At 52.0% G+C, this 22,224-nt stretch overlaps 10 protein-coding genes across 10 annotated transcripts; 5 read left to right on the top strand and 5 right to left on the bottom strand.

The window, feature by feature from the left end:
* Positions 1-43: 43 nt before the first annotated feature.
* On the top strand, positions 44-3,411 carry QC762_409860 (uncharacterized protein; the record flags this gene model as incomplete). Its single annotated transcript, XM_062890443.1, has 4 exons — positions 44-1,479; positions 1,568-2,354; positions 2,430-3,189; positions 3,259-3,411. The coding sequence occupies exons 2-4, from the start codon at positions 2,077-2,079 to the stop codon at positions 3,409-3,411; spliced, it is 1,191 nt and encodes a 396-aa protein (XP_062743354.1). The 5' UTR covers positions 44-1,479; positions 1,568-2,076.
* On the bottom strand, positions 80-1,168 carry QC762_409850 (uncharacterized protein; the record flags this gene model as incomplete). The annotated part of the gene is made up of 1 exon (XM_062890442.1): positions 80-1,168. One exon carries the CDS (start codon positions 1,166-1,168, stop codon positions 80-82), a length of 1,089 nt encoding a protein of 362 aa, XP_062743355.1.
* A 1,497-nt stretch (positions 3,412-4,908) lies between the features above and the next one.
* QC762_0064970 (uncharacterized protein) lies at positions 4,909-5,645 on the top strand (the record flags this gene model as incomplete). The annotated part of the gene is made up of 2 exons (XM_062883663.1): positions 4,909-4,955; positions 5,084-5,645. The coding sequence occupies 2 exons, from the start codon at positions 4,909-4,911 to the stop codon at positions 5,643-5,645; spliced, it is 609 nt and encodes a 202-aa protein (XP_062743353.1).
* Positions 5,646-5,825: 180 nt separating this feature from the next.
* Positions 5,826-6,743, top strand: QC762_0064960 (uncharacterized protein; the record flags this gene model as incomplete). Its single annotated transcript, XM_062883662.1, has 2 exons — positions 5,826-6,089; positions 6,735-6,743. 2 exons carry the CDS (start codon positions 5,826-5,828, stop codon positions 6,741-6,743), a joined length of 273 nt encoding a protein of 90 aa, XP_062743352.1.
* A 329-nt stretch (positions 6,744-7,072) lies between these two features.
* Positions 7,073-8,681, top strand: QC762_409870 (uncharacterized protein; the record flags this gene model as incomplete). Its single annotated transcript, XM_062890444.1, has 4 exons — positions 7,073-7,509; positions 7,577-7,635; positions 7,722-7,782; positions 7,843-8,681. The coding sequence occupies 4 exons, from the start codon at positions 7,073-7,075 to the stop codon at positions 8,120-8,122; spliced, it is 837 nt and encodes a 278-aa protein (XP_062743351.1). The 3' UTR covers positions 8,123-8,681.
* Positions 8,682-9,287: 606 nt separating this feature from the next.
* Positions 9,288-10,298, bottom strand: QC762_0064940 (uncharacterized protein; the record flags this gene model as incomplete). The annotated part of the gene is made up of 4 exons (XM_062883661.1): positions 9,288-9,764; positions 9,822-9,914; positions 9,975-10,013; positions 10,233-10,298. 4 exons carry the CDS (start codon positions 10,296-10,298, stop codon positions 9,735-9,737), a joined length of 228 nt encoding a protein of 75 aa, XP_062743350.1. The 3' UTR covers positions 9,288-9,734.
* Positions 10,299-10,343: 45 nt separating this feature from the next.
* QC762_0064930 (uncharacterized protein) lies at positions 10,344-12,319 on the bottom strand (the record flags this gene model as incomplete). The annotated part of the gene is made up of 3 exons (XM_062883660.1): positions 12,130-12,319; positions 11,575-12,107; positions 10,344-11,514 (listed from the first exon to the last, which is right to left on the bottom strand). Exons 2-3 carry the CDS (start codon positions 11,862-11,864, stop codon positions 10,344-10,346), a joined length of 1,461 nt encoding a protein of 486 aa, XP_062743349.1. The 5' UTR covers positions 11,865-12,107; positions 12,130-12,319.
* Positions 12,320-12,563: 244 nt separating this feature from the next.
* On the top strand, positions 12,564-15,805 carry QC762_409890 (uncharacterized protein; the record flags this gene model as incomplete). The annotated part of the gene is made up of 3 exons (XM_062890445.1): positions 12,564-13,135; positions 13,356-13,375; positions 13,461-15,805. The coding sequence occupies exons 1-3, from the start codon at positions 12,864-12,866 to the stop codon at positions 15,803-15,805; spliced, it is 2,637 nt and encodes an 878-aa protein (XP_062743348.1). The 5' UTR covers positions 12,564-12,863.
* QC762_409900 (uncharacterized protein) lies at positions 15,761-16,480 on the bottom strand (the record flags this gene model as incomplete). The annotated part of the gene is made up of 2 exons (XM_062890446.1): positions 15,761-16,111; positions 16,173-16,480. The coding sequence occupies 2 exons, from the start codon at positions 16,478-16,480 to the stop codon at positions 16,036-16,038; spliced, it is 384 nt and encodes a 127-aa protein (XP_062743347.1). The 3' UTR covers positions 15,761-16,035.
* Positions 16,481-17,320: 840 nt separating this feature from the next.
* On the bottom strand, positions 17,321-21,772 carry QC762_0064900 (uncharacterized protein; the record flags this gene model as incomplete). The annotated part of the gene is made up of 2 exons (XM_062883659.1): positions 17,774-21,772; positions 17,321-17,497 (listed from the first exon to the last, which is right to left on the bottom strand). Exons 1-2 carry the CDS (start codon positions 18,038-18,040, stop codon positions 17,321-17,323), a joined length of 444 nt encoding a protein of 147 aa, XP_062743346.1. The 5' UTR covers positions 18,041-21,772.
* Positions 21,773-22,224: the final 452 nt, after the last annotated feature.

Here is a 22,224-nt window from a genome sequence, read left to right as displayed (position 1 = left end):
GCAACAATAGGGACTGGCAGGCTCTATCTATTATACATTTGATAGCAAGGATGCGCCGGGCACAATTTTAACCGATGGGTCACAGGCACTCAAGTCGAAGACTTTCTCCAATCTTTCCAACCTTCAAAAGCTCAGCTTCCTTGTTCAGAGCATCAATTTCGGCCTGCACAAACGGGATGCCTTCAGCGAGCCTCTTCTTCTCCGTCAATAGCTCAATCTCGCCCGGAAAATATATCCTTTCCACGCCCTCCATTTTCTTTGAACTCACCACTCGATGATACAACGTTGTCATCCGGCCTTTAAATTCATCCATGCTCATGAACAAGTCCGGCTTGATGGCGACAAGGAAATGTCCGACATCACCGGGCTGAGACATGTCATAAGGTCCAGTGACACCGCCGGCAAATGCTGAACCAGAAAGAACACCTGAAAAGACATCCATCATGATGGCCAACCCGGACCCTTTCGGTCCACCCATGGGCAACATCACACCTCCATCGAGTGCCTTATCCGGGTCATTCGTTGGTCTCCCTTCAGCATCCAAGGCCCAGTCCCCCGGTATCTTCTCCCCTCTTCTCTTCGCCTTATGAATCTTTCCTCTCGCCGCAACCGAGGGCGCCATATCTAATATGAATGGTATCGACCCTTCACCGCCCGGCGCACCACAGGCAATAGGCGAGACCCCCAGCAGCTTCTCCTTCCCACCCCATGCCGGAAGAGCAGGAGATGAGTTGGTGAAAACCAAGCTCATCATCCCGGCGTCAACAGCTTGCTGCACGATCCAAGCCGACATGCCAAAGTGGTTGCTGTGCTTGACGCTGGCCATTCCAATGCCGAGCGTCTTGGCCATCTCGATGGCTGTCTTCATCGCCAAGTGGGCTGCGGGGAAGCCAAAGCCATTAAGACCATCTACCTGAACCACAACCGGAGTAATTTGAGTGAGAGTGGGCTCTGCTTTGGGATCAAGGACTCCATTGCGAATGCGGGCGAGATAAGATGGCAGACGATTGATACCGTGGCTTTCGACGCCACGCAGGTCGGCTTGGACTAGACCCAGGGCGACGGTTTCGGCATGTTGGAGGGATACTCCAGAGGCTACGAGGAGCGAGACGACAAATAGCCGGGCATCTCTGTGGTTGACATGGACGTATTCTGGTAGTCCTCCCATTATGACTGATGACATGGGCAAGGGTGATGGATACTCGGCGGGTGTTAGAAAGGGGGCCGGTCTCTTGACATATGTTGCCATTGGGTCGAAGAAGCCAACGGGGAAACGGTGACACACGGGCCCCGCTTCACTAAGACGGTAGGTTATAGGCCCGTAGAATAATGTGGGGATGGGTCAAATTCCTTGCTGGAGATCCGGGGTACCAGTAACCACCAAATGCTTCTTTCAACGTCCAAATCAACCTCAGACCATCATTCTCTAGCAACGGTTATCTTATATCAAGTATACCTCTCGGAGCCGTTCGATTGTCTGTAAGTGCCGTGCTGGAAAAAAAACCCCACAACTGTCTATCTCAGCACCGTTGACAAGGCGGCCAACTTGCAACTCGCCGAACCACAGACAACCTACCGTAGCGAAGGATCTCAGCAAAGTCCAGAATTACCTACCCATGTAACTCCCAGTGTGGTTCCCTCGTTATGAATAGCCGAGACAAGGCCGGGCTCCGGACTTGCTGGCCAGTCACAAATTTCTCGGTTTTGCAGCACCTGCCTGAATGGGATTCACATGTAACACACAACAAGTACAACGTTCACCTTTGCACTCGCAATGAGACCGACAAAGTTACATCAACGAGATCGACGAGCAGCAGACGTTCAACTGCCGGACCATGGTTCAGTGACGCCATGGGGCCACGCCGTCGGATAGGGCAGATCGACGCCCCTTCTGTCTACCTAGCATGTCACCGTATCACCATCTCTGCGTGTTCCCAAGAGACACCCCACCTCATATGGACTACTTAGGTAGGTGTGATCCTCCCAGACGAGTTTCCTTTTTCATCTGGATTACCTGAGTTCTGCTTTTTTTTCTTTTTCTGCTCCTTCGTATTTTGTTTTGCCGTGTCAGCACAGATGGCGGGGGGCGTGAAGAAGCCTGTGAACATCTTTCGGCTCCAGGATTTAGGCGAACCAAAAGAAGTCTTCAATTGGAGATTATGGTTTGCCGTGTTCTCTTTCGGCCTTTTGGGCGCAGCACGAGGCGTTGACGAGGGCTTGATCAACGGCGCCTTCAACAGCAAGCACTTCCAGGGCACCATCAATTACAGCTCCTATACCGAGGTTGAGCAAGCCAACATCAAAGCCAATGTGTCATCCATGGTTCAACTAGGGAGTGTTGGGGGTGCTCTGATGTAGGTCGAGGTTCCATCTGCCAACTACCCTGCACGTCGCCGGTCACGCGTTTGTCATGCTGACTCGAGCTTCAGCGCCTTCCTCATCTGTGACAGGATCGGACGCATCTGGGCTGCACGGCAGCTCTGTCTGCTGTGGGTGTTGGGCATTGTCATCTTCATGGGAGCCGAAGGCAATCTGAGCGCCATATATGCTGGTCGGTTTATCGTCGGACTTGGCGTTGGACAAACACCTGTTGTTGGTCCTGTCTACATTGCGGAAATTGCCCCGGCCAGTGTCAGGGGGTTGTGTACATGCATCTTCACCGGTTTTGTGTACTTGGGCATCGTCTTGGCATACTTTACGAATTACGGCTGTCAAGTCAACCTGGGTGATACAACGGCGGCTCGTTGGGAAGTGCCGACAAGTTTGCATCTCATCTTTGCAGTCTTGATATTTACTTTAAGCCTCTTTCATTACGAGTCTCCGCGCTACCTGATCAAACAAGGTCAGCATAAGATGGCCGTTCATGTCATGGCTCGTCTTCGAAACCTGTCCCCAGAACATGACTATGTAACTCGGGAGATCAGCGCCATCACGTCAAGTCATTTGGAAGAGATAGAGGCAACTGTGGGATCTGGATGGATGGGAATCTTGAAGGAGGCATTCACTGTCCCAATGAACCTCTACCGCGTATGCCTCACCATCTGCGCACAGATACTGTCACAATGGTCTGGTGCTGGTTCTATCACACTCTACGCCCCAGACCTGTTCAACATTCTTGGGATAACTGGAACAGACAGGACGCTTCGGGTGACAGCCGTGTTTGGCATCGTTAAGCTCACTGCCGCCGTGGTATGCGCCCTCTTCCTCATCGACTTCATCGGCCGAAAGCGCTCGCTGCTTATTGGCATCACCTTGCAGGCTGTGTCGATGATCTACGTTGCCGTTTTCCTCACTGCAGTCCCCGAGTTGGGCATACAAGAGGGCTATCTCCTCAGCCCCTCGCAGTCAGGACTTTCCAAGGGTGCGATTGCTATGATCTACATTTCAGGTTTCGGTTGGGCGTTGGGATAGAACAGCATGCAATATCTACTCACGGCGGAGCTTTTCCCCTTGAGAATCCGGGCTTTTTGCACCTCACTCGCCATGTCGTTTCATTTTGCCAACCAATACGGGAATACACGGGCTGTGCCAAACATGCTTCTCCAGTTGGAAATGGGAGGCATCTCACCAAAGGGGACATTTTGGTCCTTTGCCATCGTTACCATTCTTGGTGCGGTATGGGTGTTTTTCATGGTGCTGGAGACGGCAGGTCGAAGCTTGGAGAGCATGGACTCGCTATTCTCACTGCCTTGGTACAAAATTGGGAGGTATGGAAACCGGAATGCTGATTTGGGTGACTTGGAACCGCCTCAGGTTGGCGAAGAAAATGTCATTACCGGAAAGGCCATGACGGATGAGGTCGAGAAGAAATGATTAATCGATGACCTATCTTTTTTCTCTTTGATTATTTTGATTGGTATTTCTGGTTTTGTTGGCATTATCATACACTTCCGAGATCACGGATGTGCCGAGATCGGAATATAGTAGTCCCTGATACTCTGAAAGCGATGGCCGCCAAAAAGGATATCTTGATCGGATCTCATGGGACGGCAGTTCCAAATCTTAACGAGCTCTCGACACCATCTTCTGACCGAATTAGAGTCTCGCCAAAGATTGCCCATTTCGATACTTCACACCATACTGCTGACTACCAAGACCACCTGAACATGGTAAGAGAGGGCAGTATCCAACATTGTCAGCCAACAAAGCCCCCAAGGAATATGCAGGTTTCAGACACACTGGATCCGGTCCATAAACTCGCATAGGCGCCCAGCTCTTCCACTCGCCCTGCCTCATGACAATCTCGTGTGGTGTCCTACTGAATCAAAGGGTCCTCGCCGTGTCGTCTGACGAAGCTGGCTGAACGAAGCCAAAGCGAGGGGAGCCGGACAGTCAGTGAACAGACGAAGGAAGTGGTTGATGGTGGGGCGGCACGTACTGCACGGTCGATAATACAACAGGAGCATGACCAATGGCAACTGAAAGGATGGATGACGAATCAGCGTCCCGTTCAACGCTTTGAACCGTTTCCCCCAACTGACTGTCTTTTGGAGATACCAAGATTCTTCAGCCATTTTCCTGATCATCAAGACTGAGTCCGGAGCTTCCCGTGTCTCTTTTGGCCCTGCACGCATCCACGCTGGCCTCTTGTAGAAGTCCCCGAGAAGCGATACGGGAAGATTGACGAGGTTTTGCAACACCTGATTGGTTCGCTCTGGTTCATCCCATCTTTGAATTGTGCGGTTACATCACGGCTATCACCTCGACTTCCATACATGTATGTACTCTCAGCGCTTGCTCATGACCCACCCGCACCCCCCTCTACCTCTCAGCCCTTCAAGCCACGGCGCATACAATAAAACGGCTCTTGGAATCGAGACAGTGGAGGGCTCGCGGAAATGTTCGGTCCAGTGATCATGGTGTGTTCACCGACGTCAATCGAGTGCCCTTCGCCCCGGCGGATGGAGAATGGAGAATGTGACGACTGGGGAGGTTAAGGCTGAGTCTGGTCTATGGTACGGTACTTGTATCCGACCTGGGCATTGAATACGATTGCAACCCCCCCCCTTGAAAACCAACATGCATCCCTGCCTGCAACGTGCTGACGGTCTGGGTAGTATCCGACCCTGCGGTTGCCTAATAGCGAACATGCATTCGGCATGGCCGGCACTGTCTCTTCCCGGCCAGAGTGCCAGCTTTTGCTCGCGGAAGGTGTCAAGATTGACAAGATGTCACTTGGAGATGGTGGAGCTGAGAAGGGAAGTAGCGAGGACGGGGACCTTGCAGCCATGCAGCTGGGCAAGGCAGATCAGCCAATCTATTGTCTCTCCGATACCACCAAGAAATCTCGAGCGAATTTCCAACGGGCTCGCTGCAGACTGCAGACGCCTCGCATCACGCATCACGCGCTTTCAACTTATTCCACCCTCCACTTCCTCCTCCACCTCCTCCCCCATCATCGCTGGCTGCATGCGCAGGAAGATCACCCGTCTGGATCGAGTGCCCTCGACTCACCGAATCACAGGCCTCACACTCCGACCCCGCACAGCACTTGGCCATGCCAGAACGTGGCCACCACCACGCACACTCCCAATAGTTCGCGGGAGAAACTGGGGGCTAATACTACTCTGGCATCGTCAGCCGCCCTGCTACACCCCACGCTGTGGACTTTACATCCGACACTACCTCGACGCTACCTAGGGTAGTCAGTCCCAAGACACCCTACCTCCCCAAGCCTCCGAACGCCTCCCAAGCCTACCAAGGCCTGTCTACCTCCCTATCACGTCCGATACTGGACTACTACCGACATCACGTCACATTTAGCTACCTCTGCCACGCAGTAGTGTCGGATTACGCTTTGCTGAGAAAGGAAAATCTGCGTCAAAATGCGTCAAGAAGGCCTGGATGCCCAGCTCACGGCCTTTGCGCCACACGAGAACCGTTCCTCTTTCTTGTTCCCATGTGTCATTGAGTGCCTCATTGATATCCACATCACATCGCCCCGTCTGACAGGAACGGTTGCGGCACAGAGCAGGCTTGGACCTTGGCAGTCTTTCTGCACCGCACCGCCCCTCCCCCCTACCGTCAACACCGTCGATACCCTTCAACTCGTCCGAAAACCTGGAATCCGCTCCGGTCTGGGGGCAGGGGTAGGGGTGCTGAAGGAAGAAGCCCAGTTTTGAAGGAGTGAAGGAAGGATTCTGGACGTGGTGCAAGGGTAAGCTGGATGGAACCTTCTTTTGAAGCCTCCGGCTGGTTCGGTTTGTACTGAGCGTTGCGTGCCGCAGACGTTGCCATTCCGAGACAGCCCGTGTTGATTTTCTCACTGCCGTTGCCGTTATTTTCCATACCCATAGGTTGTGTTTTGCGAGATGGAAAGCTGAGAGGCCGTCCGGAAGTGTTGAGGTTGGCGTCCTCCCAGATACAACAAGTAGCAGCTAGTCGCAGCAATGTATGTTTCACACCATTCCTGGCCTAGAACCTCGCCCCTGACTGCAGCTCGCTTCCTCTTCACCCGCGCTAACTTTGTGATCGACCAGCTCCTCGGGGCACACTTCGTCTTTGGCCGAGGAAACCCAGTCATCAATGTGCCTCTCTCCCCTGGAGCCAATGTGGGGAAACACAACAGGCACGATTCCATGTTCCTGGAGTGATGCCGAGAGCAATACATCTGGAAAAGGAAAGGCTAGCCCGGAATATCGACTACATCCCATGCAAGTCTAAGGCCAAACTTGGCCCCGGCGTGCTTGAAGGTGTGGTAGGTGGAGGTACCTATGACTCTGACTTGACTTCAGATGAACTGATCTCGCTCCGCCAAACCATTCACTTTCTCTTGAGGAACCCCACTGGAAGTCAGCGCAGAGCAGACGAGGGAAGAACCCGTCCGCGGTCGTCGTGTTCTTTCAAAACCCTTCCCCCGAAAGCAAGAGGATATAATAACCTCCCCCCAAGCCACCCAATCCTTCCGCCCAATATGAAGTCTTGATAAGGCCGCAAACCTCAAACTTTCACCCGAATTGCATCCAGCTACCACCTCGCCTATCTCCTGGCGTTGCTCGGCTCTATACTTTGCACTCTATTTTATATTGCTCGACCTCTCTTTTCCACTTGCCCACCCCCCTCTATCGTCGCCATGAGGTGGTTTCAGTTGCTTCTCCTCGGCTCGGCTCTTCTTGAAAATGCCACCGCCCTCAAGTACGAGGTAACGGGTACCCGAAAGGGTGTACCTATCCCCAAGGAGCAGATCAAGTTCGCACCCTACCAGTTTGGTCGTAGCAAGAACAACGGTCCAGGTGCTGTCCAGCCTGCCCCTACCAAGATCAAGAAGAAGAGAGCCAACCCCATCTCGAGCAGCGCCAACTGGTGCGGTGCCGTAAACCACTCGCCGACCACCAACAAGATCAAGAGCATCCATTCCTTCTGGCAGGTTCCGGGCTGTACCAAAAGAACGGGCCAAACCTATCCCCAAGCCGCTGCTGTCTGGATCGGCATTGACGGCAACACATGGCCCTCGGCCCTGCTGCAGTCGGGCACTGTCTGTAAGATTGACACTTCCACTTCCGCCACAAGGTGAGTTTACTCTTTGAAATCGTAGACTGGATGGATCGAGTATCAGCTTGCTAATTCACTGTTCCAGACATGAAGCTTGGTGGCAATGGGTTCCTGACACTGCATTTACCATCTCGACCATGCCCCGTAAGTCTTGCTCTGCCCTGCCTGCCCTTATCACCTGAGATGTGAACTCCTTTTGCTAACGTGACGTGTTTGCTCTCCACCTATAGTCGCCGTAGGAGACTGGATCGAAGTCACAATCAATACAACATCTGACACCGCAGCCACCATGTGAGCCTTTTTCCTTCCTTCATTCCTTCTACATGATCAAAACCAACACCTCTTCCCTAGCAAATTCGACAACGTCAGCCAGGACGAACAAGTCATCGTCAACGTGACTTCGGGCCCGACCCTCGCCCGCAAGGACGCAGACTGGGTCGTGGAGAGGCCCTACTATGGATCGAGCCTCGCCGGCTTTCCCAGGTTCGACACGACTTGGTTTGAGGACTCATATGCCACACGCACGACGGGCGGCAACCTTGGGATTCTGGGCGCGACGCAGTACCAGATTCCGAGTTTGTGCAATTCGACAGAGTATGACAATGCCAATTCGGTTTCTTTCTCGCTTTAAGGGTTTTGCCTTTCTTTTCTCCTTTTGAAGGGGATGCTGGGGGGTTAATGGGATTAATGGGGGTTTTGTTTTTCCTTTTTCGATCGACATATCTTTGTTTTTTGTCTTGGAAGTCATGGGATTGATTACCTTCTGGTTTTTTTGGATATGGTTAGGGCGGCAGGTCCTGGGTTAAGGGCTATTTGAGATACCTTTCTTTCCTTTTCTTTATTATATCTGGCTAGTATAATTCTGGCAGCTCAAGTTTGGGTTGTTTTGAAATCTTTTAGGATCTTGGGAGGGGACTTGGTTGCATATTTTGTCTTGTCCTGTCAGGGATACTGATTTTGGGAGTTGGATATCAGCCTTGTGGTGTTGTGAAGTGTAACGATAATAGGGGTCTCATATTAGGTTTCTGTTATTGTTTTGTCTTGGTCACTATATATGCAGGGGGTGGCTTTATATGATGTACCTTTCAGCTTGTCATTGGGCAGATGTGTTTATGCAAGTGTGGCTTGTCAGGTGATGCAACCTGAATGATGAGAGACGTCATACAGGTCATTCAGTGAATGGAAAAGAGCAAGTTTTTTCTTTTATCTCTGAGCAATGATGACCCTCTCTGTCAATTTTCATCTGTTGTCTGCATAGGGGTTCATATCTAGCAGATGTGAGACATCTTTTGATGGGAGATGGCCAGTGCACGAAAGTCAGGGGTAAATATCATCACATCACGTAGATGGTCAAGCTCTGGATAAAATGATTGGTTCTACAAGTCAGTAAGACGGATGATCATTATCAATTTGTACCTTGATAAAAAGAAAATAGGGATCCTACATTTTTTAGATCTATTGGCTATCTTTTGAGGTATAATCACTTTTGCAGTACCAGTTATTTTGTCCACGCCGTGATGGTTTTCTCTCAAGATGACCTTCTATCAAAAAATTGCCATTGGGGTCTCCTAGACACTCCTGAAAATATTTCTCTGTGACAGAGTATTCCTATCTTAGACTCGTCCAGGTTTCACAAGAGTGCCGCGATGAAGTGCAGCTGGCATAGGGGTCCATCAGGTCAAAGCACACGGAGATCAAGCAATGCCAGTGAACATCACAAATTGTAATAACAAACTTCTCATGTGGTGCTATCGGCAATTTTGGCACGGTGGCATGAAGAGTCACAAAGTGATTCCTTTGGGGTCACGCTGGCAGGGTATCATTTGATCATCAATCATACAGAGGTGAGATAAATACAGTTGAAAGTCGTCAAGCGACCTGCTTTCCCTTGTGTTCTTTTGTGGCCTCCAAATACAAGTACCGATTGTACCAAGAAACCATATCGTTTCAGACAATGATATGGAAAAGGAAGGGAAGAGCGGAGTTGTGGGACCGGGAACGCCAGTTAGGTCCGAGCAAAAGAGGAATCTTATTTGATGACCGGGCTGTTGTTAGGTATGGACCCGAGAGGGGAGTGTTTCCAATACTAGAAGGTTCAAAACATCTGGGCGTAGAATAGAAGCCCAAGAAAGCTCGCAAACTCTCAGTAGAGCTCCCGGAATCGTCTGCTTCGTCCTACACACCCTACAACATTGGTAGTTTAGTAAAGTTACTCCAACAGGTCAAGATGACAGCGATGTGTTCTAGACACTAAAGAAAGGCTTACAATCACACTGGAAGAAATAGTTAATTATTTGGTCTCAGTCATAGGGAGCCGGAATGGAACTTACAGAAATCATATCAGATCCTTCATTGTGGATGAGGCAGTATCCACCACCGCATCTTGTGCACATCCGCTGTGTGCTTTCAATGCAGTCTTTGCACTAGCTGGGTGTCAGTTGAAGAACCTCTGGAAATAAGCCTTGCATCAAAGGTCAGCCTACGTTCATGCCGCATTCCCAACAACTCTTCAGGACCGGGGGCTGTTGAAAAACAGTCAGTAACTGCAAATCAGGGCGCGTTTCTGCGTGCATCACTGGTCAAGACAACACAATAACAATAAAAACAACAACAACAACAACAACAACAACAACAAACAACAACAAAAACAACAACAACAGCAAAAACAACAACAGCAACAACAACAACAACAACAACAACAACGGGGACAACAAAAGCGCAAAGCCCAAAGGGACATGGACCTTTTTGTACAACGTCACCGCATATCCATGGGATCTTTGGATGGCAGGGCTCGCTCCGCAGTGCATCGCATCCGGGTCCAGCTAGAATGCTCAACAGCCAGCTCTCTGGCTTTATGCAGGTTGCTCGCTGCCGGCAGTCACAGAATCGGTCGAGGAACGGTAGAGCGAGCACTTTCCATCGGCGCAAAACCCATCCAGTATCTTAGGCCCCGAGTCTCTGTTGTCGTTCTCTCCGGTAATGGTGGGGGGGTTGCTTACATGGTCCCCTGAATTCAATCCAGCATGGCCACCGGATGATCCTGCAAACGCCCCGACATAGCACGTCTCGCACCACCATTTGTTGCACCCGGCGCAGTACCTGTCTCTAATGCAGTCAAAACAGCGTGGGATGAAGCGCGCCTTGTTCTGGTTTCCCTTTCTCAGGTAGGAAAGTCGGTGCCGGACCGCCTGGCCAGTCGGACACATTGCAGCGCTCAGGGTCGAAGAATGCATCGGAGGCGGGGGCAGCAGCGGGAACCTCCCAATGTCGGCCATGGAAGTATGACTAGACCTTCTTCCCTCAGTATCTCTTTCTTCTGGATAGATGTCTTCTCCCCACACTGTAAAACCTTCGGGTGCAGAGCCACATCCCTCACAGCCACCGAGACTGTGAGTGGCCACGTTGAAGTGAGGGATCAATGCAGATGCTGGGGAGCCCGCGGCTTTCAGAATATCGAGGTTAACCTTGCCCCATGCCAGCGAGTTGATATGCCTGGGGCTGGTGCAAAGAACTGAATCAAATGCAATTATGCCATCGCAGGCCACAAGCGTAGAGGCCCAGTCGGGGTTGATCCGACACGGAAACTGGCTGCCACGGCGAGAATACCACGCCTCAGGTTCCTCAATGAGAGAAGCCGTCAGTGTTTGTTGGCTTCGCGTGTTCCAGGCTGCTGCTACCGCGGCCGGACTGGTAGGTGAAGGGCTCCGGGAGCTCTCCCGAAGAGGAGCCGCCTCAGGTACCGGATCCTTCGGACCAAACACATAGAGACCCTTGAGCCGCGGTGTGCCCTCAGGTCTGCACTCCCGGCACGCATATTGCAGTGTCTTTTGGAGCTTTCGTTCATTCAGATTCTTGACATCGCGGATCGATAGAATGCGAACCGAAAATGTCGGATCAATGAGGATGTCGTGGATGAGCTCGGCGGTGACAGAAAGACCATCAAGGGTCAAAACCTGCACATCCCGAAGGATGTCATGCCGTCGGAGGTTGGAGAAGATGCCTCTCAGAGGTCTCGAATAGAAACTGGCAGGGGAACATGAGGTCAGCCTCCCGTCGGACCATGCACGGAGATAACAGACTCACTCGTCCTCAGTCAAGGTTTCGTCAAGCTGAACATTGCGCCAGGTCTGGCCACCCCGGTCAACGGCATCACTGTCAAACTGGGCTGTCTTGACGTTGCCCAAATCCAGGCGGCGGAAGACTTGCGGGGTATGGTAGATCAGGAAACGAAATGCGCGCGATGTGGCAGCCAGATTCAAGACATCGTAGCAGGACAGGTACGGAGCTGTTTGGGAAAGGACTAGGGAATTGGCAAGCAGTTGAAGTAGTGCGGTTTCTTGAATCTCTGAAGGTAGAACTTGGTCTCTGGCCATCGTAGGCTTGAAAGCTTGTCGTCGAGTTGGTTTGGTAAGAAGGATAGGAAGGTTTACGAGGATGGAGCTAGGGGGAAGGGATCAAGTCAGCAAAGCGCGGGGTCAACCTGTAGATAATTATATAGCTGACGACTTGACAGGATGGGACGATTAAGTCCGGAAGTCCGGATCGCACAAGCGAAGCTGTCAAGGCGGTCGCAAATCAGGAAGTCGAGAGGAGGTCGGTCGATCATCGAAGCCAAGGTGCAAGGGTGCTCAAGCAAAGGTGCAAGGGTGCTCAAGCAAAGGTGCAAGGGTCCATGCCAGGAGGGCTGGGCGGTTCGAGCGTCAAAACACCCATGTCGATATTAACCTTAATCGTGGAATGTAATTGTTCAACATCAAACGATCTGCGCCAGATTGCGCCCAAGATCTTGGTTGGCCCTCCAGGTTCTCAAAGACACGTTAAAGGGCATCCATCATCTGCCAGCTGGCAGAATGCCCGTCCCAAGATCAAACCCCTATCCTCTTACCTCTTACCAGGCGTGGAGCTGGCCGAGACACTGTTTGAACGGGCCGAAGAGGTTGTTGCAGAAAGTCGCAGAGGGTCGCATGGATGCGAGTGATTAGCCGGCTTTAGCGATGGGGTTCACGGGGGTTCTGGGGACCTTAAAACAAAATCCCCCAACACACAGCGGGGTGTCCCCCTCACGCTGACCACATTCTTTGCCCAAACAGAGTGATTTCCCCTCCTCGTCCCACGCCCAGTCTCGCCCGTCTGAAGAACGACGTCGGGTCGCACTGCCTTAGCTCGCTGTGGCCTCGCTGTGGCAAGCGGCACGAATCGTTGGTTTGTGGAGGGGAAACAAGAGGTCAACTGAGCAGGGCAGCAACGAAACACCATCCAGCTGTGGGACACGTGTATACCTGTTGAGGTGTTGAGCTGTCCTCTCTGTTCCTTATCTTATCGCAGCTCCAAGTTCCAGCTTGTCATCTCACGGAGATCTGGCCAAGTGCTCCATGCAGCAAATCCGGTGGATCTGCCATTCGTTGGGCCATTCGGCATCTCCAAAAGAGGCTTGGTGCTGTTCTCGACCGCGGGGGTTTCCCCACAATCCTTCTTTGAGGTGGGATTGGCTGAACAGGGGCCAAAGGCAACTCGAACCGCAGACAGCGCGTTTAGGAAAGTCGTGCACGGAGCTGACGGCTCCCGAGAGAGAGCTGAGTTGGTACCAGGGGCTTCAGGACTGCTTCCACGCTGTCCAAATGTGGATAAGGTCGGAATACCACCCGTAAGTTCCGCCGTAGCTTCATGTTATGGAAACCTCAGGCATAAACATGGTACCCCACGCGCTGGGTCTCGCTCGGGCCCGGGCTGTTTTAGTGGGAGGCATTGCCGGCAGGCATCAGCTATCAGCTAGCTGATGACGATGTCCAGTGATGGAAACTGCAAGAAACCGCTGACTGATTGTCGAAGGCTTTTTTGTGAGGTGATACCATCAACGTCAACAGCTTTTCCGCCATTGAAACACGTTCGTTTCCCTTTTTTTGTTTCACGATATACCGTACACAATATCAAACCCACCCGCCATTCTCGATTTCTTTGGCGCTTTCCAGTCCATTGCGCTCCCAACATGACATCCAAGCCAGAGCAGTTGAATTGGTCGGCATCTCTACGCATCGCTCATCCATCCCCATCCGCCTCCAAGGGTCTGCAGGGCGATAAGATCCTGCTTCCGCAGTCGGCTCTTGAACAGCTTCTGGCAAGAGCCCCTTCGACCTTCACATCGTCGACGTCGCACACTTTTACTGCCTTCGATCCTTTCAACCCCTATGCCGTATCCGATGCCAGACGAGAACGTGCGCAGTATCGCGAGACTAGCCAGCAATTACCTCACCCGTTGATGTTTCAACTGGTGAACCAGAAGAATGGAAATTCTGTTTACGCTGGTATCCGAGAGTTTTCGGCAAACGAAGACGAGGTCGCCCTCAGCCCCTACCTGATCGACGCACTTGAAATACAGCACGAAGACATACAGCAAGAGCCAACGTTCGAAGACGAAGTGGTGGACCTTACGGACGATGAACCCACCAAGACAGAAGGCCTGAGAATAACTGTCGAAGCTAGGCAGCTCCCGAAAGGCACATACGTTAGGCTACGACCGCTTGAGGCTGGTTACAATCCTGATGACTGGAAATCCCTCCTTGAAAGACAGCTCCGCGCAAACTTTACCACACTCACGAAGGACTCATTTCTGTCGGTTCATGGAGTGAAGGGAGAGGAGTTTCGGTTCCTGGTCGACAAGCTCTTGCCGGAAGGAAGTGGAATCTGTGTTGTGGACACCGATTTGGAAGTTGATATTGAACCCCTAAACGAAGAACAGGCTCGCGAAACCTTGCGTCAAATCGCTGCCCAGTCACAACGTGCGCCAGGAACGGATGCTGGTACTTCAATTGGTCACACGATAGACATTTGGAAACAGGTTGATGGTCAGGTTCTAGACGGAGACTATGCCGATTACGACTTACCATCCTGGGACAAATCTCGCCCAGTCGCCATCGAGTTGATAATACATGGCGACCACGAGGTCGATCTTTTTGTTAGCCCCAAGTCTAACCGTCAACGAGCATTACCAAGGGACACAGAGCACGTCTTTGGCGACTTCTCTTCGCCGAAAAATGGCCTGAAGCGCATCGTCATTCAGCCTACCAATGCCGAGCTTGAGGGGGCAGAAGCTTTACTTGTTTCCGTTAACGGGTTCTGCCTTCCAAACAAGGAAGCGGTGGGATCAGTCCCAGCAAAATACACTCTACGCGCAAAAGCTGTTGACGCACAAGGCTCTGTGACAGCTCCCATCGACCTGAGCAGCTCAGCACCCAAGTCCACAACGGAAGAACAGTGCAGAAACTGCCATCAGATGGTACCCAAGCAAACAATTGTGCTCCATGAGAACTTCTGCTTGAGAAACAACATTGTCTGCCCTCAGTGCAAGAACGTGTTCCAGAAGAAGTCGGCCGAATGGGAAGCTCACTGGCATTGCCCCGTGCATCCAGAGGCCTATGGCTCAAGCATGCTGAGCAGGTCGAAACATGACTACGTCCAGCACACTGCGCATACATGCACTGCCTGCGGCCCATCGTCTCCCTTCACCTTCCCCTCGTTACCAGAGCTGGCCCGCCATGCCACCACTAACTGCCCCCACAAACTTATACTCTGTCAGTTTTGCCACCTCGAGGTTCCTCAAGAGGGCGATCCGCTCGATCCGTCTTCAGAAGCGGAGACAGTACTGTCGGGTTTGACAGCTCACGAGAGAGCTGATGGCGGGCGCACAACCGACTGCCATCTTTGTGGCTCCATCGTCCGTCTCCGAGACATGGCTGCCCATGTGGCTCATCACGAACTTGACAAGGCCCGGAAGCCAAAGCCAGAGTTGTGCAGGGGTGAGCTTTGTGGTCGCACACTCCACGGCATTGGACCTCGAGGCCAAGTCAATGGTGGGACTCAGATGGGTCAAGGGCCTGGAAACAGTCTGGGGCTTTGCAGTCTGTGCTTTGCGCCACTCTATGTCAACATGCACGACCCAGAAGGAAAAGCGTTGCGCCGCCGGATTGAGAGGCGCTACCTCGCCCAGCTCACGGCAGGTTGCGGAAAGAAATGGTGCCAGAACGAGTGGTGCAAAACAGGCCGGGCAAACCGTGGGCTGGAAGCACTGGGCACCAGTGTTTCGACTGCGCTACCGTTGGTGAAACCGCTTCTCGAGTCGATCACTGACCACAGTCAACGCATGCACTTTTGTGTCGATGAGGCATCGCAACGTCGGAAGAAAACGGCCGAGATTCTTGCTGCTGAGGGCGTATGGGATCTCGAATGGTGCACAGCTGCCATGGAGGCAGAGGGTGGGAATCTAAGCAAGGCACGGAGTTGGCTAGCAGACTGGGCGCCAACAAAGGTTCCTAAATAATGGTATATTGACCAGAAGACATACAGGATTTAATAGCATTTCGATGGGGGCAATGGGTATACAGGAATGACGAACGGATGATACCCAAATACATAGAGCTTGGTTCACAGCAATGATACCACATTGCAGGAGTTGGAGGAGATAATACAAGATCAAGTACTCTTCATTCTCGGCCTTTTCCCTCCTTCGATCCCTGGTTGATATTACTACTTCTTTATCGAAACCTCGTTCTAGCAATTGGCCGGGTGATCAACAGTTCCATCTTCCTCATCAGGCACTGCTGAGGGCTCGTGGAGCTTAGTGGGACTGGAGCAAGCATTATGTCAGCTTCCATCTCAACTTTGTGAAAGACACTGGCTTGGCTCACGCAGCAGCTGCAGCTGTCACAGGAGGTGCAGGAGCACGAGGTACAATTGCACTGGGAAGGCATGTTGTAGGAGTATGGTTGACGGTTGTCGACTGATGGTCTCGTGTGTATCTTTGTGGTTTTGGTAAATGATAATGAGCTGGTGTGTATACCGAAAGAGGTTTGAGTTGGAAAGGATAGAATGGAAGGAAGCTGGAGGAAGTCCAGAGCTTTATACACAAGCCCGTCCTCCAACTTGAGGCTATCGGCCCCCTCTTCTCCAGACTCCCGAACCAACTTCCCGACTCATCCTCAACCGCACCGATCATAATATGCAAGAGCTTCTAGCCAACCTCGGTTCCAATCAAGTGGCGTCCATGTTACGACTTTGTCCAAGACAACCAAGGGTTGTCTGCAGCTCTTTTCCTACACAGTCGCAACTCAGGAGCCAATGACTTGTGCTGCTCACATATCACATCAATATCACGGCACGACCCCATCAGTTCTCAACGCGGCCAGCTCAGTGGCCGCTCCTCGCCGGTTACAACCCACAGCCGGGCTAGGAAGCAATCAGCATCAGAATCTGGTCCTTTAACGAGATCATGCATGCACTCCCACATATTCGGGCATTGGCAAGGAAGAAGGAATAGCTGATTCGATAGCTTGTGTTCGTCACCTGGTCATGAACGGAGCCTTATCATTCCGATATCACATATCACCAAACATCTGCCGTCGTCAAGACGAGACACTGCATGACAACAGATCACCGGTACGGCCTTAGATAGAAGGTGAAAGCGGGGCAGCATATGCAATGCAAGTTCGAAAGGGCGTCGAGAGTAGATAAACTCGGCCCTGAGGGACGCTTGCGGGAACCAATCCGCAGCCATACGATCATCTAAGATGGTGTGGCATATTTGATGGCCTGGTGTGGGTGGTCGTCTGCCTGGCTGTTCTGTGTAACACGGCTCGGTGTCCCGTTGCTTGGCTTCGTGCGTCTGGGGCGGGCACCAACCGGCAGCCGAGCCACGGGCCGCGCACTTCGGCATCTCTCTTACCTTCCGGGTCGGGCAGAAAAAAGAGGGCTGGTTCTATCCCCTCTTCTGGCAGGTGTTTCGTACCGCTGATGCCGCCGTGGGGGGAATGGGGTCATCTGATAGTTAACGCTCCATTCACGCCTCGGTCTCGCTTCCTGTCAGAAGCGGGCGTTGAGGGGCAACCGGGTAGACCGCAAGTGGCGTCAATGTTTGCCCTTCTCCCTCTTCCTCTTCTGACTCCTGACCCGCTAGACTCGAGATGGGTGGTGTCACAACGGATGCTCCAAACTCCTTGCCGGACGCCATCCCTTCCTATCTCATGCAGCCGGGCTTGTTCTGCTCCTACCCCCCCTCCTATCTCGTCCTGCCTGCCTTCTCAACCACTCTTCTCTTTTGTGCTTCCCATACGTCACGGTAGATCGAACTGTGCTGCCCATGGATGACCAATAGGGGCACAAAGCTTGTAGTTCCGGCAACACAAAATACCACCTTACACTACCTGGCTACCTACCACTCATATTTCCGGGGTTGGGGGGACACAGCCCATTGTATGTGCTTGTGTCGAAAGACATTCGAGATGCGCCACACTGTAACCGAAACCGGGCAGTTCTTGGCATCTCCGATGCTCGACATGTGTTTGCCACCATCTTCAACCCCATAGGGGACACTGTTGTTGCACTCAGAAGTAGCAACAGCGAGAGGGCACCAGCAGCGAGCCAATACCTGAGCCAGGGTACCGCATCCACACTCATGACTGGCCACATCTCTCTGCCTTGCACAACATATCCTGACCATGCACCGGTAAGTCTTCCTATTAGAACTGCTGGCCGCCATTTCCGCCGAATTCTTGGGCATCTCGTGTTCCTCGCTTTTGGGGTCTTAAGGTTGCCGAGGTTCACCAACAGGTCAATTTACTCAAGCGGATACGAAGGCCGCTTTCGAGAGTGTGTATAGCAACCGGTGAAGAAAAGCGTGTCACAAGCAGATAACTCAATGTGCCAATATAGTTCTTCCCCAGCTCTTTCGATGTTGACACCCGCCTCACGCCAGAGGATGCCGTCAACCGGGGAATACGGCGTCTCTTGTGAAACATTTCGAAGCTGATACATCATATTCTCCCCATAATCAGTCGCGGGCGAGGCCGATGATTCGCGGGGGCTACAGAATTGCCAGCCAAGGTGGACATTGAAGAAAATCAACTCACTGCCCTTGTCCAACAAACGTCCATTCCAGCTCTCGAACCTTTATCCCCTCCAGTTGCACCGTCACAATTTCCCCTGGGACGACATCAAAGCCATTATCCCTCAGCTTAACTCCCTCTTTTTCCGAGAACACAAATCCCTTCACTGGCTTCGTTGTCCGGATCGTCACTTCGTTTTCTGCCGGGTACTCCAGGCGAAGCCCCCTCTCACTCAAGTCCAAGTACTTGATAGGGTCTGGCCAGGAACAATCGCTGCTTACTTTCTCGTTGTTGATCCAGAGTAAAACGTAGATCACGATTGGTTCCTCCTGCTTCCCTCCCCAGTTGAGTTCCGAACTCAGCGAAACGTCAGTAACCCCGTTCGACTTAATCGATACTGTTTTTGATTCAGGGATATCAAATAAGATATCCTTCTCAGTAGCAACTGATATGAACCTGGTCCTCACTGTTACCTCTATATTTTCCTTGTTCGGGTGAGTAGTTCCATCAGACGACACCCACACATCATACGCCACTTTTTTGGTCGACAAAGTCGGATCAACATGACCAGTGTGTCTCTTCCACAAATTATCCGCTGGTCTCATTGTCCAATCCCAAAATGCCCAGCTCACTCCCACTGCAATAGGAGCCAACGCGCGCTTCATGGCGTACCAAGCTGGCTTTTTGATACCATAGTAATCCACCACGGCCCATGAAATTGTTGGCCAGCAATCATTCAACTGCCAAACAAGAACCCCTCCGCATTTTCTCCCCTTGCCTCCTTGTGTCTGCCAAGCTCTTCTCCAGGACTTGTACGCCGTAGCCATGAAGTCGGCTTGCAAGATTTGCGTGAGGTGGATAAACCCCTTGATATCATAAACGAGCCGATAGTTCTCGCCAAGATACGCCATAAGTCTGCTTTCGTAACCGATGGCCTTGTTGTGAAAGTCTAGCGTCTTGCTCCCTGGATAGAGTTCCTTGGGATCGGTAACGAATCTCTGCACCGTCTCAAAGTGAGGATAGGCCTCCATCCCAAACTCACTGACAAACCTCCCGCCCATTTCGGGTAGGCACTGAAATGATTTTGCCTCACCGTGCCAAAGGTTCCACTGGTGTATGTCTCCCACGGTAGGATCTACTTCCAAAGTGGTTGAAGCACCGGTTCCAAAGGGACTGCATGGGTGGTACAGAAGAGTGTTTGGACAGGGTGACTCCTCCCTGACGATCCGGGGTAAGAGCTCTTCGTAAATGTATCTTGCGGGGAATGAGCTCTTCAACCAGGATTCTGGGTCGTTCTCTGAACGATTGTTGTCGAGCTGGTATCGCTCTTGAATTTGATAGTCTTCGTTGCTGCCGCACCACAGCACAATCGAAGGGTGGCTTCGGAGACGTGTACCATTTTGTCTTGTTTCCATCTCGATTGACTTCAAGAATTCGGGGTACGTCGGGTAGGAGGCGCACGCAAACATAAAATCCTGCCAAACCAGGATTCCCAACTCGTCACAGGCGTCATAAAATGCATCGTGTTCGTGCACACCTCCTCCCCAAACCCGGATCATGTTTTGATTACCGTCCGCAACCGCATTCTGTAGCCAATTCCTGTACCGATCGGGGGTAACTTGTGACAGGAAGGAGTCGGCAGGAATCCAGTTCGAGCCAGCAGCGAACACATCGATGTCATTGACCCGAAAGTAAAACGATTGTCCATATCCATCCCGCTCCTGGACCAACTCTGCCTTGCGGAACCCGACTCTTTGATTATGCTCTGCCAGAACCGTCCCGCCTTCGGCATCGAAAATCCTCACTCGCACGTCGTACAAATTCTGACCGCCGTACCCTCTCGGCCACCACAGCTTTGCACCTTCCAACCTGACCATCGATTCTGAATATTCCCACGTCTCAGGATGCTCCCCATTCTTGATCAACTTCCCCTGTTCTCCTGTAAAAGCAACCATTGTTCTCCCCTCAAAGCCAACTTCCACCTCTGCCCACCCTGCCCGCCCAACAATCCCAACCCACAACCCAATCTCCACCTCCGGCTCCTCTCCCCCTCGCTCAAATCAACATTATATTTCACCGCCACCTCCCCAATCCTACTCTCATACACCTCTATCCTGACCGGCCTCCAAAGCCCATACGTCATGAGTGTCGGGCCCCAATCCCATCCCCAGTGGTACTGAGCCTTCCTCACCGGGCCCCTGCTCACTTCGGTCTGGTGCACAATAAACTCATGCTCCGGATGGTCCTTCACCAACTGCAAACTCCTCTCCCGGGCATTATCAAAGGTAATCTCCAAGATGTTCTCTTCTTTCCCCGCGGCAAAGTCGTTAATATTCACCCTCCAACAAACAAACATGTTGTCTGTCTGTTTGATTACCCGGCCATTCAGGGTGATTGTCGCGAAAGTGTCCAGGCCTTCAAAGACAAGGTCGATGACGGCATCGGGGTTGTGGGCGGGGCTGGGGAAAGTGAGGCGGTAGATCCATGTCTGGTCGGCTACCCAGGAGGTGGCGAGTTCGTTTAGGTCGAGGAAGGGGTGAGGGAGGAGGGAGGAGTTGATGAGTTCGGTGTGGATGTCTGAGGGGAGGTGGGGGACGGGATGCCATTTTGTGGGGGGGTCGCCCAGGCGGTGGAATTGCCAGTTGGTGGTGAGGGGGTGGGTGGTGTGTGGTTGGGGAGGCATTTTTGTTGAAGGGGTTTGGAGGTGGTGAAAAATGGTTGTTGGCTGTGAGTAAGGTAAGAGTGGTGTTTTGATACATATGTATGATGGTGGTGGTGGTGCCCAATCATGATGAAAATGGGAAATTTACCCGGCTGCGGTTGTGTTTATCCAACAGTATGGGTCGCTCTTCCAGTTTGAGCAGTTGTGTGCTGGGAAGGTGCGATTAGTTATTTCCGTGCCATGAGGCCTCCTCGGTTGCCCAAAACACAGTATGCCTTCCTTCCCGATAACCTGAGAATTTTGCATTGCTTGGTACCAAATCCTCAATCATTTTCATTTTATCATTTTCCCCTTCAACAATGCCACCACCATCAACAGAGTCAACAGCTTGCCTTGATCAACCTAGAACAAGATGGGTTGAGAACCACTTGACCCCCCGCTCAGGAGCCGTAAGCCTGTGCCCTTTTTCGTATATCGTAGCTATCACGCTCACCAAATATCAAGACTTGTCCCGGCTCTTCCCCGGTACTAATGGCAATTTCTACCTCAAAGCATCTCGCTCAGGTTGACGGTGTGCTACGATACAGGTGCCTCGATCTGCGACGTAGAAAATGTCATCTGACATTCTGTGACGAGAAAAACGCCGGAGATGTGATCCGGGTCATGTACCATGCTACAAGATAGTTGTTCAACTTGATACCGCAGCATATACCAAGACCGCTTGACCACTTTCGATATAGGTGGGGTGGTGGAAGAAGATGGAGTGCAGTCAGCGAGTGGACGCCGATCACCGACAAAAATACCCAGCAAAGCCCGGCTTATTCCGGTTATCCTCTCACTTCATCGAAGAACGAGAGGTAGACAGCCTCCAGCCATAACCGGCAAGTTTGGATCTCAGAACATCCGATACGATGGCACATTAGAGCAATGGGGCACAATGCATGACAGTTGGGCCGTCTGCTTCAAGGAGAGCCTGAGGCAAACCATTGAGCAAGATAAGAGAGTCCATTGCCGTACCAACCCTAGGTTCAATACCCTCTGTCAGGCAATCCTCAACGGAGTTATTGGCCGGCTTCTGGGGCCAATGACACAAGTCACGCCAGTTCTCGTTCATGACAATATATGGGATGACAATGTTAGGATGTCTCGAGGTCCAAATGGAAGAGTAATCCTAATGCCACTCCTTTATGGGCACCG

The sequence above is a fragment of the Podospora pseudocomata genome, chromosome 4 (genome assembly GCF_035222375.1).
Source record: "Podospora pseudocomata strain CBS 415.72m chromosome 4, whole genome shotgun sequence".
In the NCBI taxonomy this organism is placed as follows: Eukaryota; Fungi; Ascomycota; class Sordariomycetes; order Sordariales; family Podosporaceae; genus Podospora; species Podospora pseudocomata.
Note: the sequence above shows the minus strand (reverse complement) of the source record. Positions and strands in the feature narration are given on the sequence as shown.